General features: G+C 41.6%; 1 protein-coding gene across 1 annotated transcript; it reads right to left on the bottom strand.

The window, feature by feature from the left end:
* Positions 1-365: 365 nt before the first annotated feature.
* Positions 366-23,660, bottom strand: Sec22b (SEC22 homolog B, vesicle trafficking protein). Its single transcript, XM_041638268.1, has 5 exons — positions 23,459-23,660; positions 17,409-17,518; positions 10,209-10,369; positions 8,609-8,755; positions 366-2,372 (listed from the first exon to the last, which is right to left on the bottom strand). The coding sequence occupies exons 1-5, from the start codon at positions 23,531-23,533 to the stop codon at positions 2,218-2,220; spliced, it is 648 nt and encodes a 215-aa protein (XP_041494202.1). The 5' UTR covers positions 23,534-23,660; the 3' UTR covers positions 366-2,217.
* Positions 23,661-24,166: the final 506 nt, after the last annotated feature.

The raw sequence follows: 24,166 nt of genomic DNA, 5'->3' as shown, positions 1-24,166 counted from the left end.
TGCTAAACATGTCTTTCACAAGCTGCCATCTGTCTAGAATGCTGCTTCTGCTTCCCTAGAATCAAGTTAGCTGATGTCCCTTCACCAACGTCACGCCATTGCTACACTTTCTGCTTGGGCTGCCTGTTTGTCTGTGGACATATTTTGCCTAGTCAGATACTCCTGCTACCACCTATTAAAATCGCACGTTAGAGGCTGGGTCTGCTTTCCTCTTTGCCCTCTGCCCCGTCTTTACCACGTTGTTTCTTTGTTCATCATTCACCCCACGCCCTTACTTCAGTGCCCACTGAGATGAGAGAAGACGCCAAGAGGATATGTGCACATAATTCAACTAGACAACAAACTTCACACTGAAGAGAACAGAACATTCTAGAAATCTTTATTTCATTGCTGACCATTAGGTTGCAGCATGCAACTCTCAACAATGAGCTGCCGCCCTCCATTCTTAGAGAAGCACCAGACACTACGGTGCAACTACTTAGGTTTTCAGTCTTCCGAAGGCTTTTATTGCCAATATCATTATTTATGGGATAAGCCTTTTAGGGACGTAAAAGCACTTATTCTCTACAAAAAGTCATTTTGTATTTCATGCACAAAACTCTAATTGGCAGAATTATGTTCGGAGTAGAAGAACATGTATTCTAGTTCTGCGATTATCAGGAATACAGTAAGCATCCCTACCGGCCTTCTCATAGGAAGTGAGGCTGTTGTCCTCCACCAGGAATAGGGCGGCTGTGATGATCCCAGGGTTATAAAACTGCTTACTAAAAGTCTTTCCAAAGATGTTAACAAATAAGAAGTTGGCTCATTTTTCCAGTACAATTAAAGAAATGCTTGCAGTATCTGTAGGAGTTATAGTTTCTATTGTAGGCCCTTGTGATAATACTCAAAAGGCCTATTCTTCCCACTTACAAAATTCTACCTTAGAAGGTAAAAGGTGAAATCCCCATTATCCCTGAGCAAAAAGGGGAAAGAAGTCTTACGTACTTTCATTGGTTAATAGAAGCCACTGTTCACGAGTTCTCTGTCTCTAGAACATTCTTGCAGAATTTACAAGAACTGAAAGAGGAGTGAGGGGCTCTCAGAGATGTTCTCTATAATATACTTGAGTATTTGTGTGAGTAGTTGACCGGCAAAGATGATACATTTAACTAACTACACTGTTGAGTCCATCACAGTTTGAAACTTGGGAATATCCTGGTAGGATACTTAAAAAATGAAACTATGAAATTAAGCAAATTCTGGTGGAAAGAAAACCAAGAATGGGAAAAGATTAGAGGACAAAGTGGGAGTAGGGCCAAAGCCGGCACTCGGGCTGCGCCTTTCCTCTCTGACGACCCCGGCCACACTCACTCTATACCAACCAGACACTCCCAACTAACCATGTCCCAGGGGATTTTAAATCTCAAAGAGTAAATGAAGAGACGGGTAGATCTCTGTAAATTCAAGGCCAGCCTGGTCTACATGAGTTCCAGGACAGCTGAGGTTAGAGAGACCTTGTCTCGACAAAACAAAAAATAGAATAAAAACAAAGAAACAAAAAAAAAAAAAAGAGTAAATGACAGAAAAACTTCAGTCTTTTAGTCGAGCAATACTATATAATTTCAAGGCATGTTAATGTAGCTGATTTAACCCCAAAGCAACTGTGCAATAAGCAAAATATAAAAGAAAACTAACAAAGGCTAACTTCCTACAGTGGCCAACAGACAAGATCTGTGCAGCAGAGCAATTGACTTTCATGTACTTTGAGTTTTACTTGGAAGTCAATCACAAATGTCACCAACAAAGGAATGTTGATTAAAGTTAAGACCCCCCAGCAGGCCGCCTTCTTTGAGGGGAATTTCAGGATGTTGCTAGCAGGGGGTGGCTATCTTAAATTCACTGATGGTTCCACCAGGGAAAGAGAATGCCCTAGTTCTGCTGTCTTACAAACGTCCTGGGAGGGAAAGAAATGAAACAAACAATCTACTGTTCCTTAATACATATGGCTGAGCACCCAGAGAAAGTCTCTGCCCCCAAAGAGACTTCCACATGGGTTAAGCTTTCCTTAAACGAGGCGCCAGCTTTCATTTTCAGGACAGGTCATTTCTTGCAAGGTCTTTAGAGGCAGAAGTTCCACTTGGATTCTAATACACAGCCCTGTGAGCTCAGTTTCCTGAAAACATACACCTGCCAGGTTCTAGGTTCTCCCTTACCAGCGACTAGGCTCACTATACCTCACAGCCACCAAAACCGCACATACACTATCAACATGATGAAAAATACAGCCACCGCTGCAAGTTTGGCGTAAGTGGAACGCATGTTCAGGTACTTCGCGTCCTGGCGGTATTTCTTAGACAGACTGGACAAATTGTTAGCCTTTGAGTCCAATGCTGAAAAGAGGAAAAAAGAAAACATTGATGAGACCCCTGGAGTATTTTATCGAAACATTAAAGCATAAAAATAACCAAAATGACTGGCAGAGTAAACAGACCATGAATTTAAACCATGTTTAACAATAAAATAATCATTGCATTATCAAAATTTGAGTAGGCACACTGGTCTAGAGGGAGAGTTTCAGCATATGACAAACACCTGATAAGTATGAGTTGATATTCTTCTTCATCTTTTGATTTATATATATATTTATTTGTGTATCTGGTGCTAAGGGCCTGGAACATGCTATGCATGCAGAACTGAATGCCCACCATTACCTGACAATTTTTTTATTTATGTCTATGTACATATGCATGTGTGTACATGTGTGTGTGCATGTGTGCATGTATATATATACTTGATGCCATGGAAGTCAGAAGAGGGCTTTGGATCCTCTGGAGCTGGAGTTATAGACAGCTGTGGACCCACCAGATGTAGGCATTGAGAACCAAACTTGGGACTCTGCAAGAACAGCAAGCACTCTTAACCTATGAGCCGTCTCTCTATCCTTTATATGATAAGTGGTCTAATTCACACACAGGATAAGACTAGGATAACCAAAAAAAAGTTCAATTAATCATCTGTCTACTGAGTATTAAGCTATACTTCCATGGTGATTGCTAATCCCAAGACTCTTCACAGAGTAAAGATTATTACAAAATCAGAGCTATCAGATATAGTATTTCAACACACATACAAAAGTTAAATTATAATTTGGTTAAATTGATTCTAAAAGCCATAACAAACCCCACAAATATCTAGTCAGTTAAGCCTTTAGCAATGTCAACAAAGACTGCCCCCAACATCTGTGATGTAACCATCTTCTGCCATATACTAACAATGAAAGCAAATATTCTAATTGACGTAAATAAATTTCAACCCAACTGTTTTCGAAAAAGTTTTGAAAACCTGTTTCATAATCTTGGTTGGTTCTTCCTTGGCAATGGGTGTGATGGCACACGCCTTATAATCCCAGTGGCATGGAGACGGAGACACCAGGACCAGGAGTTTAAGGCCAGCCTTAGTTTAAGTATCCCAAAACAAACAAGCAAACAGTAGACAATGCTTTGGAATATTTGGAGTTACTTAACAGACTGGTTTTGATTGAGAACTATGGAATTACTTAATGTAAGCACAACAGTTACTACATTAGCAACAGGTCCCAAGAGTAACAAAATACCTAGTCAGAAAAGGAAACACTAAGGGAGAGAAATAACCATTTTCTCTCTGGTCAGTCTACCAGAAGCTATCTCAACTGGTCGTGTTTTTTGTTTTGTTTTGTTTTGTATTTTTTTGTTTTTTGTTTTTTTAAGACAGAGCTTCTCTGTGTAGCCCTGTCTGTCCTGGAATTCACTCTGCAGACCAGGCTGCCCTCAAACTACTGATCCACCTTCCTCTGGCTCCCAAGTGCTGGGACTAAAGCCATGCGCCACCACTGACCTGCAGAGTCAGGGATCTTCTCTCATTTTAACTTTTAAATTTAGTATGCAGAGTAATAAATTTCATTATTACCCTTTTACATATACATGCCATTATACTTTTTTATAACTTCCTCCCTCCCTGCCCCCTAGTCACGCCCTCTCTGTTTTGCCATCACAGGAACCCCACTCACTCCTCTCCCTTCTCCCCATCTTCCCGTCCCTAGTTTCATCGGCACATATGAAAGCAAACATTCGGCATTTGGTCTTTCTGAGTCTGGCTGATTCTAACAGAATGATGCCCAGCTGGACGGGGACTGACGTGTTTATGCTGTATCCTGAGCACTCAGGATGGGACACAGTGCTCAGCAAACATCTGCTACTACCCTTCGTCTTGAGAAGCTGCACCCACATCTCTAGTGCACACTTCCTCTGTTCCCCTGAAGATCCTTGTTTAATCTCCATCAAAACTGCTCTTATTAAGTCACAACTCTGCTAAAAACAATTGCTAAATGACTCTACACTTGTGAGAATAAACGGGAAAGCAACAATGACAAGGTCATCTGGAACAAGCAACCATTTGTCTGCTTCAGACGGGGTGCTGTTATGAGGCTCAGGCTGGTCTTGAACCCGTGATCTTCCCACCAGAGTATGGCAAGCACCACCACTCCTGGGCGGAAGTAAGTAATATTTAAGAGAATTCCTCTGCATAAGAGCATTTTGAAACCCGTGGTGTATAAAGATGAGATTCTGTTAGGAGTCATATGGCAAACACCTGTATCACGGCAGGGCCCATGCAATGCTAGAGGACAGAGAGCATCAAAACACCCGTGATTCTTGCCTTTGTGGAATATGCAGTGTCAACCCTTGAATAAAGAAGCAGCCTACCGCTTACTAGGCAGTGAAAAGGTAACTGAACCTGCTGAAATGCACGAGATTAGTCTTCTGCCTTCCATGCAAAGCTGATGAGCTATAGAACAAAGAGCTAGAAGGAAAAGCAGGTTGAGAAGATCCATGTTAATAGAGATGGCAATCTCTTCACTGCCTTGAAATATGCTCAAGTCAGGTAAGCTTCGCCCCAACGACTTCTTTCACCAACTATTTCCTGTCTATATTTTTTATTCCATCTGCATACATTACTATGAATTTTTTCGGGGGTGGTGGTGGAAGTCACATCCATTTAAAGCTATCAGCAATAGCAGAAGACAAGGACTCCAGGGACCAATGGAGTCTGCTGAATATTAGCAGCGTGGTTTTTGATGAGACACACAATGATCCAGATCTCTACTTTGTCTTCTCTGAAACCGATCTGCTCTGCCTGTATCACATAAAGACAGTAAGTGTCAGGTTTAGAATTAAAATGGCACAGAGGCTCTGTGTTTGAGTGTTTGATCCCACAGCTAGGGCACTGTTCTAGGACTATAAACCTTTCAGAGATGAGACCTGGCTGCATGAGGTGGGCTCCGATGAACTCTGCCCTCCTGGTCAGCTCCTCCAGTTACTCTGAATGTGAGAAGAAAAGGAATCCAGCTGCACACCCCCTAGCACCATGAACCTGACACGATCAACTGTATCCCCTCAAACTGTGAGCAAAAATAAACCTTCCTCCTCTAGGCTGCTTTGTCAGGTGTCTGAGCACAGCAAGGAGAAAAGTAACTAATAGAACAGGGCCCAGAAAGACTCCCTTAGCTGACTGCCTACAACAAATGAGCACTCAAGAGGTGTGGAGTCCTTTCTATGTACTTGACGATCCTCTGAGGTAGTTTCTTATCTCACCGAGCAGGCAAATACACTTAAAGTCAGAAATGCAAATCCTTGCCTCAGCGTGTCTGTCAGCTCTGCAGCCAACTAGAGCTCTGCAAGAGAGCCTTACCTTGTGGATAAATGGAAATACAAAAATTTGGGATTTAAGAAAAATTTTTATGTTAGTCTACTTTATCTCAGGTAGAAAGTCTAGGACAATAAAAATTACACACTTACTCACAATTTGATGTTTAAGGAGTATGAAGCTGTGTGCTGTGGTAACTGAGGACTGCTAACATAAAGGCTAAATTCTTCAGTACACAAAGGCAAGCCCCTGCTAGTCAATATGCAGCAACGTTGAATGTAAAAATATTTATTATGGAATCTGTCTGCAACCATTATAATGAGAAATACAAAAGTATGTGAAACACACAAAACTCATAGCAATCTTCAAAAAACTAGGGGCTGGAGAGATGGCTTAGTTTGCAAAAAAAAACCTGCCACTCAGACGTGAGGAACACAGAAGCCAGGTGTGGCATGTGTCTGGATGCCCAGCACCAGGCAGCAGAGACAGGCAGATCCCAGGAGCTCCAGGCTCAGAGAGATCCTGATTGAATAAATAAGGTGGAGAGCAGCAGAGAGGTACCAGGCGTCAACATCTGGCCTCCATACACCCAAGCACAGATATACAGTTGCAGGCACACACCCACACAAGCCTGTATGGATACTACATGCACACGAATAAAAATCAAACATACAAGCACACAACTTAAGAGCTTACATGTACATATTCAAGTTCAAATAACATTAAACATAACATATATTTCAATCTAATCTAGCTATCTATAATTACTTAATTTTACATACTGACTTACTTTAACATGCCTAACAAACTGAGTTTGGGGGGCACACTGGTAATGCCAGCATTCAGGAAGCAGAAGCAAATGGGTCAAGGTAAATCAGGGCTACACCTGCAGACCAGGTGAATCCTTGTCTCAAGAAGCTGGAAAGGCGGCTCAGTTGTTAAAAGGGCCTGCTGCTCTTGCAGAGGGACAGGTTCAATTCCCAGCATCCACATGGATGGCTCACAACCATTCATAACTCCAGTTCTGGGTGGGGGGGATCTGGGGAGCGTGCACAGATGCACACATGTGGCATATATACTTACATGCAAACAGAACACTCATAAGCAGAAAATAAATACAAAAATTTTTAAAAAGACCATCTCAAAACTATGAAACAAAGTAAATATATTTAAATAGTTATATTAAATATAGGTTTATGTATTATATAAAGTATACATTTAAGACACATTAATAAAAAATATATAAAAATATCTGACATAGGCTAGGAAGAAGACTAAATGAATAAAGTATTTGCCACACAAGCTGAGTTCAGATCCACGTAAAGCCAGATGCTGTACTCTGAAGCAAGAGGACAGGAGATGACACGAGAATCCCCAGAAGCTCACAGGCACATGCGAAGACAAGAGACACTGTCTTGTGGTGTGGTGGCACATGCCCCCCCCCCCCCCACCCCGGGTTTCTCAGTATAATAGCCTTAGCTGTCCTGGAACTCACTTTATAGACCAGGGTGACCTTGAACTCACAGAAATCCCTCTGCCTCTGCCCACTGAGTGCAAGGACTTCAAGGCTGTGGCACACACCTTTAATCCCAGAACAGGTGAATTTTTGTGAGTTCAAGGCCAGGTTGATCTATATAGTGAATTTCAGGCCAATCTGAGCTACATAGTAAAACACTATCTGAATTAAAAAAGAAAAAAAAAGTCCAGGTGATGCTGGCATAAGCCTTTGATCCCAGCATTCAGGGGGCAAATCTCTGTGAGTCTGAGGCCAGTCTGGTCTACAGAGCAAGTCTATGACAGCTAGGGCAACATAGAGAAACCCTGTTGTGAAAAAACTAAAAAACAAATTTTAAAAAATGTCTAAATAACTTAAAAGGCAGAAGGCAAGGATCAATACTTGAGGTTGCACACATAATCATATGCACATATATGATAAACATATACACACAGAGAAGACTTTTTAAAATTGGCAAATAAACAAACACATTAGTTAATGGCTTAGGAGACAGCTCAGACGGTGAAGGGAGTGTTTTCCATGCAAGCACAAGGATTGGGTGTGAGTTCCCAGAACTGATATAACAAAGTCAGTAATGGTGGCATATGAGTGTCATTTCAGAACTGGGCACCAGATAGGTGATCCCTGGGTCAGCCAGCCTTGCATAATTGGAAAACCAATTATAATTAGAAAAATAGGCCAGGGACAGACTGTCTCAAGAAACCCGAGGTGAATGGTACCCGAGGAACAACATTCAAAGCTGACTTGCTTCCGGACTCAGTACACATGTGCACACGTACAAACAAGCGAATACAAATGAATATACACGCTAATGATTGTGTAAACAAGGACTCTAAGAGTTCCAGGAAGGAGACAATGGGACCTGAGCTATAAGGACCAGCTAAGTGTCTTCAAGAGCCAGCTCTGAACGGACAGGTGACTGTGGTCAGCACGCCCTGGTGAGGATGCCAAGGAAGCCGACATGGCTGGGACATCGTGCCTGTAGACTTGTGAGAAGGACGTATTTGCGTTCCCCTCACTTTCTGGATTTAGAACACAACAGAGATTTAATAACTGACTGGATGAAGAAGCTGAGAGCAGACTAGATGTTTTTATAGCCTTAGAGGAGGAACATCTTGGTGAAAACGGCGTCTCCTAACCTGACCTAGGAGCAGTAACGCTTCCCAAGGTTCCCATGGAGAACCTAATACTTCCTTGAACTTGCAGGAATGTTTCCTTAACTTGTACAGATGATTCTGTATTCAATTTACTTAATTCTGTAAATTCTAAGAAACTGTAACTGCTTCTGTGAGTCCTTCACGCTGTTCTAGCGCACAGAACTAGTCATGCAAGGTAAAATCCCCAGCACACTGGAAGCTTTGCTGTGTAATCAGTTCCTGGGAGTCCCAGCTACACTCTGACAAGCTGTTCTCTGATTCTGCTTTCAGATACCTGAGAGTGCTTCTCCCCGCTGCAAGACTTCTTCAATATTGGCCACCATGATCCTCTGCACATCTTGCAACTCAGTGTTGATGGAGCCGAGATTTCTCCGAGCACGACTATCAATGTAGAGCTTCTTGGTCTTCTGAATAAAGGTATCTAGAATGATGAAAGACAACCATTAACAATTTTCCTGTCCACCAAGCCACTGAAATAGGTCATCAAGACTTGAGTTTACTCCAAGATTGGCCACTGCCCACTGCCGGGAGTTTATTCCTACATCTGCCATCTCTCTGTTGTTGGCTTTGGCCTCCTTGTGAAGTGTTAAGACGACTATTCAGGTGAACTGTCCAGGGACACCTCTGAGTTTGAGGCATTTACTATCAGAATCCATAGAGAAATTAAGCTCCATTCTAGTACCCATTACCGAAAACAGAAAAATTTCAAATGTATTCAGAGAACCTCTGGGTTCCATTACTTAATTCTACACATGCCCTGAAATAACGCTGGCAACACTTTATCAGCACAGCCTAAAATGGCAAAGAGTTAGATCAGCAGTCTACCTTCCAAATTTACCCCACAATTCAACTTAAATCACATGTGATAAAAAGCATCCAAAATCACCAATACAGAACTGCGGGAATGACCTATTAGAAATATGTTCAACTCTTGCTAAAACAATTTACTGCTGTTTATGCTGATACCTGACTTGGCTTTCAATCCCTGCTCCATTCTCCTGCACTTTGAGATGCTGGCCTGTGTGGAGCACATCGGGTTTTGGCCATGAAGGATCTCCAGCAGTAAGAGGGAGCAGGCAGTACACTTGTCTTACTATTCCCTTGGATTTACTAAATCTATCGTCCAGAAAAATATAATTTAGAAAATTATATATCATAAAAATTAGCATTAGGCCATTTTTTTCTCTATTACTAAAAGCAAGATGATGCACCTGTCTAACAAACTTGAAAACTTTAGAAATTCTAACACATAATAGTGCTTCTCTTTTGATTAAGGATTTCAGTAATGTATTCTGGTTCTGCCTATTCTAGCTCCTGGGGCTTATCATGCACAGGTCATATCCTGTGACCCACTGACACCACAATCTTTTACAGGTCTGACTGGTGCTGAACCTTCCCATAATTCCTGTGCAAACACAGACTCACACTTGCTACTTCTGAGTGTAACAAACAGGGTTTCCAAATACCAGATATTTTCTAATTAGAGGTCTTATTCTACTGAAAAAAAATTATCATCTTTACTGATTTCCAAATTCTGATTTCATAAAATTAGTCTCACTTTGTTTGTCTATAGATAGGCGAAAAGAGCTCAGTTATGACGAGGTAGTCAAGTATACTGTCATGCAGCATCTGTCACACAGACTAAACTACAGAAAGGCACATGGGGAGCAGGACAAAACACTGGAAAAGTTTACCGATAAGAAGGAAGCCTTCTTCATTCAAAGAGACAAAAAAATAAGTTGGAGAAGAGACAGAATCAAACTCTTCCTACTACTTAACTAGGCAAATTCCACAGGAATATTATAGCCAGCGTATCAGAAAGTTTCTCAACAATGTCTACTCCCTTAACAGAGAAACGCAGGGTCTAGTCTTACCAAATTCGATGAAGGAATAGGGCCTAGACACGGTGGGCACCTTCTTCCCATGCTGCTCATCAAACTCCGAGTGCAAGTCTTCCAGGTAGGCAAAGGCCAACTTCTTAGGGAAGGCAGCTTCACACAAGACCAAGTAACACACGCCCTGCTCAATAATGTAGCTGGAGGGAAAAGCAGGACACAGTTACTCAAGAAGGGCCCGTACTTCATGCTGAGGCTGACTTTTAGGGCCACATCAGCTTTTGAAAACTCTAACCTGAGTAAAACGGTTCACTTCAGATCACAAATTGTTAGAACCAAGAAACCAACTATCTTTCCACTACTAAATATGTATCCAAAAGAACAGAGCTGCCAAGGCTGGCTCAGCATCAAGGACACTTGTTCTTGAAAAGGATCTGAGTTCGTTCTCAGCACTCACAGTGTAGCTCACAACCATCTGTACCTCCAGTTCCAGAGGATTTGAACACCTTTTCTGACCTCTGTGAACAGCAGGCACATGCACACATACACAGGCACACACATGCAGCAGAAAACTCATATACATAAAATAGGAAAAACACCCACAAGAGAGTAGGAACATTGTGACTGTTTATTAATCACACAATTATTCAATTAATATATATTAAGATCTAAGAGGTTATTTTTGAAAGCTACAGGTGTGACTTCATCTATTCTTTGACCCTGTATGACAAAAATATTAGTGTACACACATTAAAGTCCTTCCATCTACAACATAAAATAGAACTAAAAATTTATGGAGGACAAAATGTTGAAATTTAAATGAGATGGTGTTTACTAGCACAGAAAAAGTCACCTAAAAAGAGCCAAGCTGCCTATTTCTGGTTGAAAGAAGGTTGTAGAATATTACTTTAACTAGGCAGAGGTGTGTTGCATTTGTTTCTGCTGACTATGTTAAAGATGTAAAGACATGTTGTTTATGCTGTATTTGTTTAACTATGAAAAGATGTGTTGCTGTTTCACCTTGCCTGCCTAAGGCACCTGACTGGTCTAATAAAAAACTGACTGGCCAATATCTGGGCAGGAGAGGGATAGGTGGGGCTGGTGGGCAAAGAGAATAAGTAGGAAGTGAAAGAAAAAGGAAGAAGGAGGAGAGAATGAGGGAGAAAGAAAGGGAGATGCCTGGGGCCAGCCAGGTACTGTCAGCCAACAGGCAGAGCAGGAAAAAAAAGGTAAAATGGTAAAAAACCACCAAGGTAGATAAAGAGAACCAGGTTAATTTAAGTTAAAAGAGGCATCCAGAAACAAGCCCAAGCTTGGCCAAACATCCAAAGCTAATGATAAGTCTCCATGTAGTGACTGGGAACTGGTTGGTAGCCCAAAAGAAAAAGCCAGGTACAGAGGAATTCTAAGCAACTGGGAAAATATCAACAGTGAAACTGACTCCTTTCTGTGGCAGTGAGCTCTGTGGCATTCTGAGCTCTGTGGCATTCTGGAAAGGAAGGGGCTTTGTGACTACAGGCTAAGGGGCTATTTTTGAAGAAAAGTTAAGCTACTAAAGCTTTTCAAAGCTTTTATTCACGGTACTCTATCCTAACAAAACATATACTAATAGAGCTCATAAATGCAGTGGACAAAGTCAGAGGTTCTTTGCTTTGGGTGGTTTAAAAGCACAAATTCAGACACAAATTCGCATCTCTGCCTTCTGTTCCTGACTCTGAGGCATCCTAGAGTCCTATAAGGGACATCTAAAGACTTATGAACTCTCTCAGGCAGGGAGTAAGGTGTATGACACTGCTGTCCTCCCCTCGCACGGGCACCTGAATTCACTGACCTCCGTAACTTTAATCTGCACCACCATTTATGCTAGTTTCCTTCCCGGAGGAGTAAACAGGACTTACTGCCTGACTTCAAAGCTACAAGGACACACACTACCAGTAAAATAAAGGCATATTCTCGTAGTGTCAAGAGCCTTTCCGATGAAACAGCCACGCTTCATCACAGTCTATGACAAACCAGACCCCACACACTGGCTTCAGATAGTCTTTCTCACGGAGGTGCTTTTCCACACCTGGACAAATTCCGTTCCTTCTCTCCTGTTCAAGCCTCTGTAATCTCTTTTTTCTGTGAAACTTTTATAATCCCTTTTCTTCTAGTCCCTTTCTTCAAACACCCAAATAGGAATTTATTGCTTTTTTCAAAGCACTTCATTTTCACTTCTTGTTCTAAAGCCCAGCTTCTTTATCGAGGTTTATGTTAGGGTTAAACCCTACTAAAACTCCCGGGATTCAGAAGGATTGCTACAGCAGGCGAAAACCCTAATGAGGGCTGAGGGTAAGTGAAATAAATTAGCTACAGAAGTCTTTTTACCACGTCCCATTTACTCTATGTTCGCTGTAATGCTCTCTTGATGTTGCCCTTTCGGTGTTCCTCCTCCATGTTCCTCACTGTTCTACCCCTCCCACTAGGTTTCTAGTTTACGTAAGCACAAAGTTATTTTAGGGCTAACAGGATGGATAAAAGACTGATAAGGTAGTGCCTTATATCTCGGAATGGGTGTGGCTGTGAAGCTCCCCAGGGAGGATTAGGACGGAGCTTGGCCCTCAGAGTGCTGTATCTGCAGGCACCCAGGTGAGAAGGAATTTCTTTCTCTGGGGCTGTTTTTTTCCTGCAAAGGTACAAACAGTTAATTTACTAGACTAAGACCTTGTTTCAAATGAAAGGTGAAGGTAAGTACAGAATATTAATAACTTGTTAGGGTAGAGCAAAGACCAGTGGATTACACCTTCCTGAGTCTACTGTTAGAGAATTCAGGGCTGCAGAGACCTGTTTATCAATAAGAGCAGACGTACTGTCCTCTGCTCAGTGCCTCCTGCTCAGGGCTCTTCTTGTCAATAAGTAATGCCAATAAAGATAGTTGTGGGGAGTAGCTTATGTAGATTTGACCATGAGAACAAAGGTTTGGCTGAGTGAATGCTTTCACACCAGGGCCCTGCAGTACGGGGAAAGGTATACAGTTGTCAGTACAGGAAGTCAATCAGGTTTAAAGAGTGATAATCTGCTGGGGTATTTCGGGATAATTTCACAAGGTTTCTACAGAACTGTCAGTGACCATCCAAAAGACAGCTGTTCCCGAAGCTTTGCAAATCTGGTTCCCCACAAGTTGTACACTTGTGGGTGTGTCTGTGAATTGGTCAGCTGAACATTCACTGTATGTGCTTGGGGCTCACAACTCTTCTTATCTGGTGGATTGTGACCCTATATGGCACTGTTTAGAAGAATGGAGAACTCTGGAAAATCTGGCAACACCAGAACGTTTCTGAATGAGCAAAACAAAATGGAAACTGGAACCCGTATGAACAAGGCATTTCTATCAGGGCTCTGGAACCCGTATGAACAAGGCATTTCTTTTCTTTTTTTTTTTTTTTTTGGTTTTTCGAGACAGGGTTTCTCTGTGGCTTTGGAGCCTGTCCTGGAAGTAGCTCTCTAGACCAGGCTGGTCTCGAACTCACAGAGATCCGCCTACCTCTGCCTCCCGTGTGCTGGGATTAAAGGCGTGCGCCACCATCGCCCGGCTCTGAACAAGGCATTTCTATCAGGGCTCTGCAACAATGCATGCATGACATGCTTTCGCTGCAGCCTCACTTCTGAACACAGGTGTCAACACACGTTCCTACACATGCCTGGAGCACACGAGCTCAGGTCTGAGGCTGCTCTGTCACGAAATGAAGTGTTCCTTTGTGGACTATAGCAAGTTTTCTGCTCTTAGAGAATAAATAATGATTTTATAATAGAAAACAAAGACATTTCCCTATCATTATTCCTCACTATGTAACTATCAAAGTAGTATTCATTTTACTATTAGTAATGTTTAATTTTAAAGCCTTAAAAAAATAAAATCATTAAATGAATTTTGGCTTGAAATCTGGACAGAATTCCCACCAATTTCTGAAATGGCCTTCACCATGCTTCTGCTATCTTGCACTACATACTTATGCAAAGCAGCAACCTCAGCATTGAAGACTATAAAATCAAAATGAAGATAAACTCTGAAAAACACTGATGATGCTCTATACCCTGCAGAATCAAACATTCAGTCAACTCAATCCTTTATGTAAAAATAAGACACATTCATCTCATGAGCATGTAAATTTGCTTATGTTTTAACAAAATAACAAATTTAGTTATACACCAAAAAATGACTTAAAAATAAAATTTTGAATAATTTATGACCAGTAAATATTTGTGTGCCCATTTTATGTACCTATATATTCAGTCACGTAAAAATTTCATGGACAGAAAAGTAGGTGGAAAAGTTTAACAAGCCCTGCTCTAAAGCACTGTGGTCATTTGATGTGCCTCTATTAGGAGGTGTGGGCATCCAGGAGACAATACAAGGTCCGGCAAAGAAGAAGCCTTTACTAGCTCTTCAGCAGAAAAAAAAAAGCCAAGACTCTGCAGGTCCTACAGGAATCAGAAGAAAATCTCTTTCCAAGTTCACTAACTCTTTCCTAGGTCTTTTGTCCTCTAGTCCACGTAGAGCTACACGATCGCCCTACAGTATCTTCTGCAGGATGCATCCAGGGTACCCAGAGTTACTAAAATTGGAAAATGCCTATGTTCCTAACACAAGGTGAAACAATATTTGCAAAAAATCCATGTGTATCTTTTTTTAGACTTCAAATCATCTTAAATACCTAATAGAGTATAAATGCCTTGTTAATAGCTATTATGTTGTTTAGGTAATGATAGGAAGAAAAAAACCACAAAACCCATGTCTGTTTATTTATTTATTTATTTATTTATTTTTATTTTTTTTTTTTTTGGTTTGTCGAGACAGGGTTTCTCTGTGGCTTTGGAGCCTGTCCTGGAACTAGCTCTGTAGACCAGGCTGGTCTCGAACTCACAGAGATCCGCCTGCCTCTGCCTCCCGAGTGCTGGGATTAAAGGCGTGCGCCACCATCGCCCGGCTCCCATGTCTGTTTAGAACAGATACAAGTTTTTAAAATATTCTCAATGCATGGTCCTTTGCTGTGGACATGGCTTCCACAGAGGCAGAACCTGTAGACATGGAAGATAACTGTATCATATATATAATTAAATGGATACATCTGTACTCTTTTGGCTACGTTGTCTAGGCTGCTAGTCTCAGCCATGGGCTCCTACAGGTCTCCTGCATTAACCTACAGGCGCATGCTACCTCATATGATCAAATGGCTCTTTTTTGGTGTTAATTAAAGTATCTTTTTTAAAAAGATTTATTTATTTATTTATTTATTATGTACACAGTGTTCAGCCTCCATGCCTGCAGGCCAGAAGAGGGCACCAGATCTCATTATAGATGGTTGTGAGCCACCATGTGGTTGCTGGGAATTGAACTCAGGACCTCTGGAAGAGCAGTCAGTGCTCTTAACCTCTAAGCCATCTCTCCAGCCCCTAATCAAAGTATCTTTAAAAATGCCTCAGATAATATGTAATTACCTTATAAAATGTGGTGTCCACCACTTTCTTTTTAAAGCATACCTGACTTTGATAAGCTGAAGTACTTTTGCTTGCAATGTTGCTTATCAGCCGTTTGGTTTTCAGCAAGTAGCTCCCCCTTGTCCTAGCAGACCTTTCCACCTGAGCTGCTTGCTGTCACAACGAAGCTTACTTAGCTGATCCTCTTTTACTTTGTTGTGAATTTCTATAACATCTTTCCTTTTCAATCTTTTCTGATTTTTAAAGATTCAACTTGGCATGTATCATTTAACACCAATTATCTATAGATAATTAAAAATCCAATAAAGATGGTTGATACTGCTGACTTGACAGGATCTAGAAGTGACTCCTTGAGGGAGTTTCTACACTGCCTTAACCGAGACGGAAGACCAACCCTAAACATCAGGGCTCTGTGGACTGACATCCAGGGTTGGTGGAGCAGGCTGAGCAGCAGCACTCCTCTCTGCTTCCCACCTACAGATGCAGGGGGAGCAGCTGTCTCGAGCCCTCCCCACTGTGACTTTACTGCTGTCATGGAGACAGAAATAAACCCTTCTCCTTTATTTTGCTTCTGATAGGTTCTCCGGTACAGCGCTGAGAAAGTAACACAGTTCCTTCCACCCCTCTTAAGGGCATTGTTCATAACCATGGAGTGTCTGGGGATACTGTTCAATGGAGGGTACTTTTCTAGCATGTATGAGGGCACTGAGTTCAAGCCCCAGTAATAAAACCACCACTTCCACAGCCACCGACTTTGACGCTTTTAAATTCTTTTATAGTTTTTAAATATTATTGTCTATTCTCTATGTATCAAGCAACATGCTAAAAACTTATGAATCTCCTTAAAGTCCTTGTAGAGAAATCCTCTGAAGAGAAAACCTTGGAGATGTTATATTACTTTGGTTGGTAACGTCTTTGAGCCATTTGTGTCTGGCTCCAAGATATTTCTAAAGCACGAAGTTACCTATTATTACATGACAGGTATGGAACAGAATTTGCTGGGCACAGGTTAACAATTTAAATTACCACAAGCATGTTAAGTTAAAAAAAATTAAGAGTTCAGTTTTCTAGAAAGTAGGCCAGAAAAAGTGCTTCCACAAAGAGACTAGTTTTAAAGATATCTTTATGTTTAAGAAACTGTTACTTTTCTGGGCTGGGGAGATGGCTTAGTCAGTAAACTACATGTCTCGCAAGCTTGAAGCCCCAAGAACACACATTTGTTGTTGTTTTAAGCATTAGGTGTGGTGACACACATTTATAACCCCAGCACTGGAGAAGGAGACAGGCAGAGATCCCTGGGGCTCACTCCAGCTAGCTTAGCCTACTTGGGAGATCTGGGCCAGTGAGAGAGACAATTGTGGACAGAGCCTGAGGCTGTCCCTAGGCTGTCCTCTGGCACTGCACATGTGTGCACACATGCACGTACTCTTGCACAAAGCCTCACACGAGGAAACAACACTGCTACTTTCTAAAAAATGTTTTTAAAAGATGCATATATGCATTTATTTTTAAATGCATTTAAAAACAGAGTATATGGGGTAGGTATGTGTGTGAGTGGAGGCAACACGGAAGTGTACAAGAGAGCACCTGATGCTCCGGAGCTAGAATTACAGGTGGCTGTGAGCCACTTGACAGGGTGCTGGGAACGGAACCTGGTCCTCTACAAGAACAGGAAGTGCTCTTCACCACTGAGCCATCTCCCCAGCCCTACTGTTGAGTCTCATACTTAAATGATCACAAGGAAATCAGAGCTATACTCACTGAAAAGTCATGGCTCCTGCTTCCAAGGTACATCTGGTAGGGGACTGTTCGTTCAACTTTCGAAAGAGCTGCTTAGCCTGACTCTGATACTGTTGAAGGTCCCGGCCTGACTGAAAGAAGATAACTTCATTGAAGAATTTAACACACACACACAAAGCTTTATCAGTTAGAAGCAGCATGATATCACAAGAATACTATGTAAATAAAGTCCTTCATTTAGCAGTTAATAAGATTCATTTCAATAAAGAAAAATGTCTAACTTTTAGAACAAATAAGAAAATCTAATTCCTAGTTTTTCCAAGACCCCAGTACTTAGTTGCTAAGAAGCAAAAGTGTGTATGTCAACTACATGTAAGGCACTCAGTGTTCTCTTTACCATGAGATACTATCCTCCTCCTCACCCACTTCCCTCACAGCTCCTGGCATGAAACCACACATCTTGTGACACACCCTGGAGAAAGTTCTGAGAACCAAAGGCCGGTGACTCTCATTTTGATGTTGGAGTATCAACAGAATCTTCCACAAAAGTGGAAGAGCATTTAAGTAAAACTATCTGTGACTGAAAACCCCACGGACACTACCACTGTAACTAGGCAGAAAGGCCAACTATCCTTTATTACCAGAATCTTTTTGACTCTCCAGTCTAGGCAGCAAATATGAACTCAGAGAGATATGTGTAAAACGGATAACACTCAAATGGAACAGTTAGTATTTCTCTGAACAATTTCTTTTTTTTTTTTTAATATTTATTTATTTATTATGTATACAATATTCTGTCTGTGTGTATGTCTACAGGCCAGAAGAGGGCACCAGACCTCATTACAGATGGTTGTGAGCCACCATGTGGTTGCCGGGAATTGAACTCAGGACCTTTGGAAGAGCAGGCAATGCTCTTAACCACTGAGCCATCTCTCCAGCCCCCTCTGAACAATTTCTTAAAGAGAAAAGGAGGGGTATACTGTAGTCACACCACTTGGAAAGGATTAACGGCATACCTTACCAACCTACTACATGAAGAGTGAGAAACCAATAGCCATTGCCAACTCATCTTCATCCTGGGGAGGGAGGAGGGCATTCTGTAGCTATGCTATGAAGCTCTCTACCGCTCAGATCTGCAAGCTGGAAATTTCACCACCAAGCTGATGGTAAGGAAGTGGAGCCTCTGGGAGATGGTCAGTTATGATGAATGTGCGCTAATGGCTGAGGTTGATGCCCCTGGTTGATGCCCCTGTATGAAACCCCAGAAGGCTAATTTGGCCCCTGTAGCACATAGAGACCCATACAAAGTTGCTATCTATGAATTAGAAGCAGACACCAAGTCTGCTAGCCTTGTCCTCTTGGATGTCTAGTCTCTAGACTTAGAGAAGTATCTCATGTTGGTTATAAACAAGCCAGTTTATACATACTGCCATGTGACAGAAAGCCCTAATTACCCCATTTTTGGAATTATTTATTTTGTATAGAAAGATAGACTGGCCTTCCTTTGGCAGACATCTCATCATGCTGAAATAAAAGTGGTAATATTAGTTTTCCCACAGTCTGGGAGGGATACACCATGAAATATCTAGCTTCCAGACATATGCCACTGAGCCAACAGTAGAAACAAGGAGGTAGTTCCAACATGACAGGTCTGCAAAGATGCAAGGACACTAAGACAGTGACCTAGAATGCCAATAGAAATGGGGTGATAAATAAGCATGAGGAAAGCCAGGACAGTCAGACAGAGTCCACTCAGTGCACTTACTGTGGATTCATCTTGTTTAGTATTGCTGTTATAACAATGATCTGATATAATGCTATTTGTTTGAGAAATGCTTCAGTATCAGTGTACATATGCATGTGCATATTATGTCAATTCACACAGTAAACGATATTAATCAGTATGCTTACATGCATCTATCCATGCCAGAAGATGTTAGTGAATATTATCACATGCTTTCCATCAGTAAGAAATGGTGAATGACATCCTATTTTTATGTGAATGGAATTTACCAATCTGTTTGCTTCAGCATGACATTATGTGGAGAAAGAGATCTGAACCCACACCAGCACTGGTAAGGGATCCAGCTAATGTCGGGAATGTCACTGAAGTGATAATGAAGAACAGCATGCATGATTTTAACCATGGCTCCACACTGGATCACCTAGTGACTTTAGAAAATATTATGTGCAATCTTCACTCCTAAATCAATAAATTAACATTGCTCTTCAGTTGCTAAAGGCAGATGAACACCTTAAAGGCACAGCTGAAGAAAATGATGGCAAAAACCCAAAACAAAACAAAACTAAAAGTCATACTGATTATAGAAATAATGGTTGGAAGCATGCTACAATTTCAAAGTTTGCAAAAGAGCAATGTCATGCATGTTGGGCAATTCTACATATAGAGATTCTAGTATGACAATAAACACTAACACTGGTTCAGCTGGCATTAACATTCCTAAGAACAAAATCATTCTGGCTAAATAATAGTTTTTCTGACATATTTACACAATAGACTACTAGGCAGGCATTAAAATATTTAATGATATGAGACAATATTCAGCACGTACAACTGTTAGCGGAAAAATGAAGTCAGTCTTATAGTATTTTTTATAGTATACTTATAGTATAGTCTTAAAGTATTATTTAATTTTACATACACACACGGGGGAAGAGAAGAGGGAGGGGAATATGAGAATATTTGAGTACCGATTATAGGAAATAAACACCATTAGCACTTTTGGTTATATAAGTCACTAAACTCTTTAAATAAGCATGGATTAATTCTACAGTATAAAAACTACTCATTCACTCCAGTTCAATGCATCTTTGTACAAAGTTTGTGTAATTCTGGTTTGTAAATTTAAAGACAGGCTAGAATTCGGAAAATACTTTAGAAATAAAGTTAACACTTTCTGTCAGGGACTATTCTGAAGATTTTACATAATTTAACTAATTTAATCACCCTATTTACCCTAGGAGTTGATTAGAATTATTATTCCAATGTTATACTTTAGAAACCAAAATTGACCAAGGACTCTATGGGGCCAGAAAGGGAAGAGCTAGGATATGACCTAGATAATCTGACCCCACAGTCTCCACTCCAAGCACTATGACATCCCACCTTCTAGACCATGTCTTGTCAATCATGTAGTTCACAGGACACGCTCAAGGAGCTATGTGGTAGCTGATCAAGACTCCACAAAAAAACAACATAACCACTGCTTTACAGACTAATGTGACTTGCTTTCAATGTCAAAACCACAAAAGACACACAGTCAGTTAGCTCAGCTAAAAATACCTAAATGCCCTGATTGTGCTTTCTACTTCAAGTAGAAGAAATTAAACGCCTGTCTGCCCTGTAAGATATATAATACTCCAATAATGAAGAGAATGAAAACAGCTGGCTCTGCCATGAGGCGAACTTGAGGTCGTCCACGGGTATATTTAGGGTTGTCTAGTATGTGTAGGGTTGACTCTGTACGACAAAAGGTACAAGACAGTGATTTGCCTCAGAACCACAGTACTTTTGCCATCTCACTAAGCCTAGTAGACAACTAGTGCTACCAAATAGCATCTTTTACCTTTCTAAGAAGGTTTCAGACTCGATTTTGTTTTACAAACCAATGAATATACCAGGTATACTTACAAAGCAAGGGTGAAAAGTTCTTTCCAGCACGGGAGGCCCCTCAACTGCTGCATAATAGTCAAGTTCCACATCATTGATATCAGAGTGATGACCTCATCCTTCTCATTATCTCCCACTTCCCACATACTTTAGCGCTGCCAAAGATCACTGTTTTCTCTAAGGACATTTAGCTAAGGTCTTATCATCTCTGGATCCTTGATAAACTCAGCTGGTCAAAGGTTAGTTTGACCAAGAACCAGCCTTTTCCTCTGTAGGCAATTATAGTAACCGCCCTTAAACAAGGGAAGCGAGGCAGTTCTACTGTACAACAGGTACTTGTCTTACTGGCTCCCTATCGTCTACCTGGTTCTAACACCTTTCCCGAAGCTGAACTGCCTTCCAGAACTAGAGCAAAATTAAAGCAAATACAGTAATTTCGAGGTAGAATAGAAAGGTAGATAAAAGAAACGGCAAATATCCTAAAACTCTGGGGTTTTGAAGAACCTCTCTGCCTGCCCTAAGCCTAAATTTCTAGTTAAGCCCACACACAGTCAGCACTGTATAAACTGCCCTGTCTATACGATATGTGTCACTCTCTACTGTATTATCTTAGTAACCAGTCATTCTCCCTAACAAAGCAGTTAACAGCATATATAGGGACTGGCACCTAGTAAATACCTAAAAAGAACCTCATGAGTACTGTACAAATAATTAAAAGGACATGAATTACTTTAGCTTGGATAATTAGCGGACTGAATATAAAACTATTTGGTCAAAATAATCTATGCCTTAAAAGATATTTCTGGTAGTAGTACGCACCTTTAATCCCAGCACTCGGGAGGCAGAGACAGGCGCTCTGTGAGTTTGAGGCAGGCCTGGTCTACAAAGCGAGTTCCAGGACAGCACCAAAGCTAAACAGAGAAACCCTGTCTCAAAAAAATAAGGCAGAGGGATCAATTCAAGGCAAGCAAGCACCAGCTTTATAGAACATGTACCAAATTAAAAAAAAAAGTTACTTCTGTATTCGTAAGAACTGAATGCATGGTTGAAAAGTCTTAAATGGGGCAGGACAGACAGTGGCTAGGAACTTAGGTTTTGATCTAGAGCCAAACTGATACTGATAAGAAAACAGAAGCTGATTACTATAATCAGCAATTCTCAAAAGGAACTTTTGGAAGTGTCTAGAAGCAGTTCAAGTTGTAAGAACAAGAGGTCAGAGAATGTGCTCCTCCTGCCATTTGGAAGTAGAGGCCAAGGATATTAGGAGACATCCTACAAGGCACAGGACAGTCTCTGGCAACAAGGAACCATTCAGTCCTAAATGTGAACAGTGCCAGGTAAAACAGGGCCCCCAGCTTGTTAGCTGTGTGACTTTAAGCAAGCAGCCTATTCTCTGTAAGCCTCACTAAGGGTGACGAGAGCACGCATTGTAACATGGACAGTATGAGGACGGAGGAAGTACCACACTTAGCAAGCTCGGGACAGCGCTGCTGTGTACTGGACACTCTATAATGCTCTGTGCACTGTTAGGATGGCAAAGATCAACATATGACGGGTGCTTTCTGCAGACATTAGAGTTCAGAAAGAACATTATTTAAAATCAAAATTACTGAAGGGAAATAATGAAATCACAAAAACACTTCTGGGAAGAATTTCTTGTCAATGAAACAAAAGCAACCGGTTTTGGCAGATCGATAACAAATAAATACCAAGTTTAAAGTTATGAATTTTTCTGAAAATTATCCAAGCAGAAACTAGGGGCCCACTAATAATAAATAGGATCTCAGATCCACTTTCACCCCGCCCCCAATAGAATTCAATGCAACTGCCCAGATTTTGCTCCTCTCTACCCCACTGCTACCCCTCATGGGAAAAATATTTCTCAAAGTATGTATCTTCTACTACCCGCTCTCTCCCTACCCCGCCATCTCCTTTATTCAGATCATATTCTTGGTCTCATTTGAACAATAACTGTGGAGGTAGGAACTGTACTGAACTTTGACAACTTTACAAGTGGCAATATTACCTCATCCTCTTTCAAAAGATGTCATCGGGCTAGGTCAAGGATCAGGTGCTACAGGAAAAGGAGGTGAAGAAAAGGGTGATCTTCCCCGACAGAAGTTTAACAACAGCCTTAGCGGCAGCAGAAAAGGAAAGTCCTGAATTTTAAGAAAGTCCCTAAAAACTCATCTCAAACTGGCTGGGTGATCACAATGAGCCAAAGGTATCCCTTCTGTCTAAAGAGAAACAGGTAACACCAAACTCTTAACTCCTCCGACAAAGATTTCTTCTCACAGGTAATCTCTCTACCAGCAAACGGTTCTAGAGCTACGGGAAAGGAGGAGGGGGTGCCTGCGAGGTTGCCAGGGTCTCGCTTGTCCAAGGAAGGAATCCATAGATGGGAGCGACTGGAGGGCTCCGGGCTCAGAGCGCAGCTTACCTGTTCGTCCTCCTGCATCGAGGCGGCCAGCGGAAGCCCGTCCGCTACGCGGGCGATCATCGTCAGCAGCACCATCTTCCCAGGCTATGGAGACCCGGCCGCCTCAGTCGCTGTCCTCTCTTCTCCCGCGGTGGCCGGTTACACCTACCGCTCACTTCCCCAACAGCTAGCCGCTGGCGTCTCCGCTTCCCGCTGAGGTGGCCGGAAACGGCTCCAGAGCTTTCCACTACCGGTCCCTCCAATTGACTTCCCGCCGAGAACTACAACCACCGGAACTTTAGTTCCGCAGTCTTTCCACCTACCTCGCAACTAGTCGGGTCCCACCCACGTTTGTGATTTTTTTTTCTTTCACTAAATCCTGTCTCTTGAAGGGGCGTGGCACCCAAGCTGAAATGATTTTCTAGTTTTTTTACACTTGAAGTGTTCGAAAAAGGACTAGAAAGGTGACTGAGAGCAAACTTTTAGACAAACGGAGTGTGAAGCAATTGAAAAGCTTTCCGATTTTTTTGTTACAGAAAACTCTCTCTCTCTCTCTCTCTCTCTCTCTCTCTCTCTCTCTGTGTGTGTGTGTGTGTGTGTGTGTGTGTGTGTGTATTACATTAGTGTATGTCTCGGTAGAGATTTTTTTTGAGGGGCTTTCTGGTTTGAGTGTTGACGTCACGAGGTTCTTAATGGCAAGAGATCAGCAAATAGGGACTGAAGAGGTGG

The sequence above is a fragment of the Microtus oregoni genome, unplaced genomic scaffold (assembly GCF_018167655.1).
Source record: "Microtus oregoni isolate MIOR12 unplaced genomic scaffold, Mior012 000054F_ref0000373, whole genome shotgun sequence".
In the NCBI taxonomy this organism is placed as follows: Eukaryota; Metazoa; Chordata; class Mammalia; order Rodentia; family Cricetidae; genus Microtus; species Microtus oregoni.
Note: the sequence above shows the minus strand (reverse complement) of the source record. Positions and strands in the feature narration are given on the sequence as shown.

Coding starts and splice junctions, on each gene's coding strand:
- Sec22b (XM_041638268.1), bottom strand. CDS start 23,533: ATGGTGCTGCTGACGATGATCGCCCGCGTAGCGGACGGGCTTCCGCTG. Junction 10,370..17,408: donor GCAGGAGCCATGACTTTTCA/GTGAGTATAGCT, acceptor TTTTCCCTCCAG/CTACATTATTGAGCAGGGCG. Junction 2,373..8,608: donor GCGGGGAGAAGCACTCTCAG/GTATCTGAAAGC, acceptor TCCTCTTTTCAG/CATTGGACTCAAAGGCTAAC.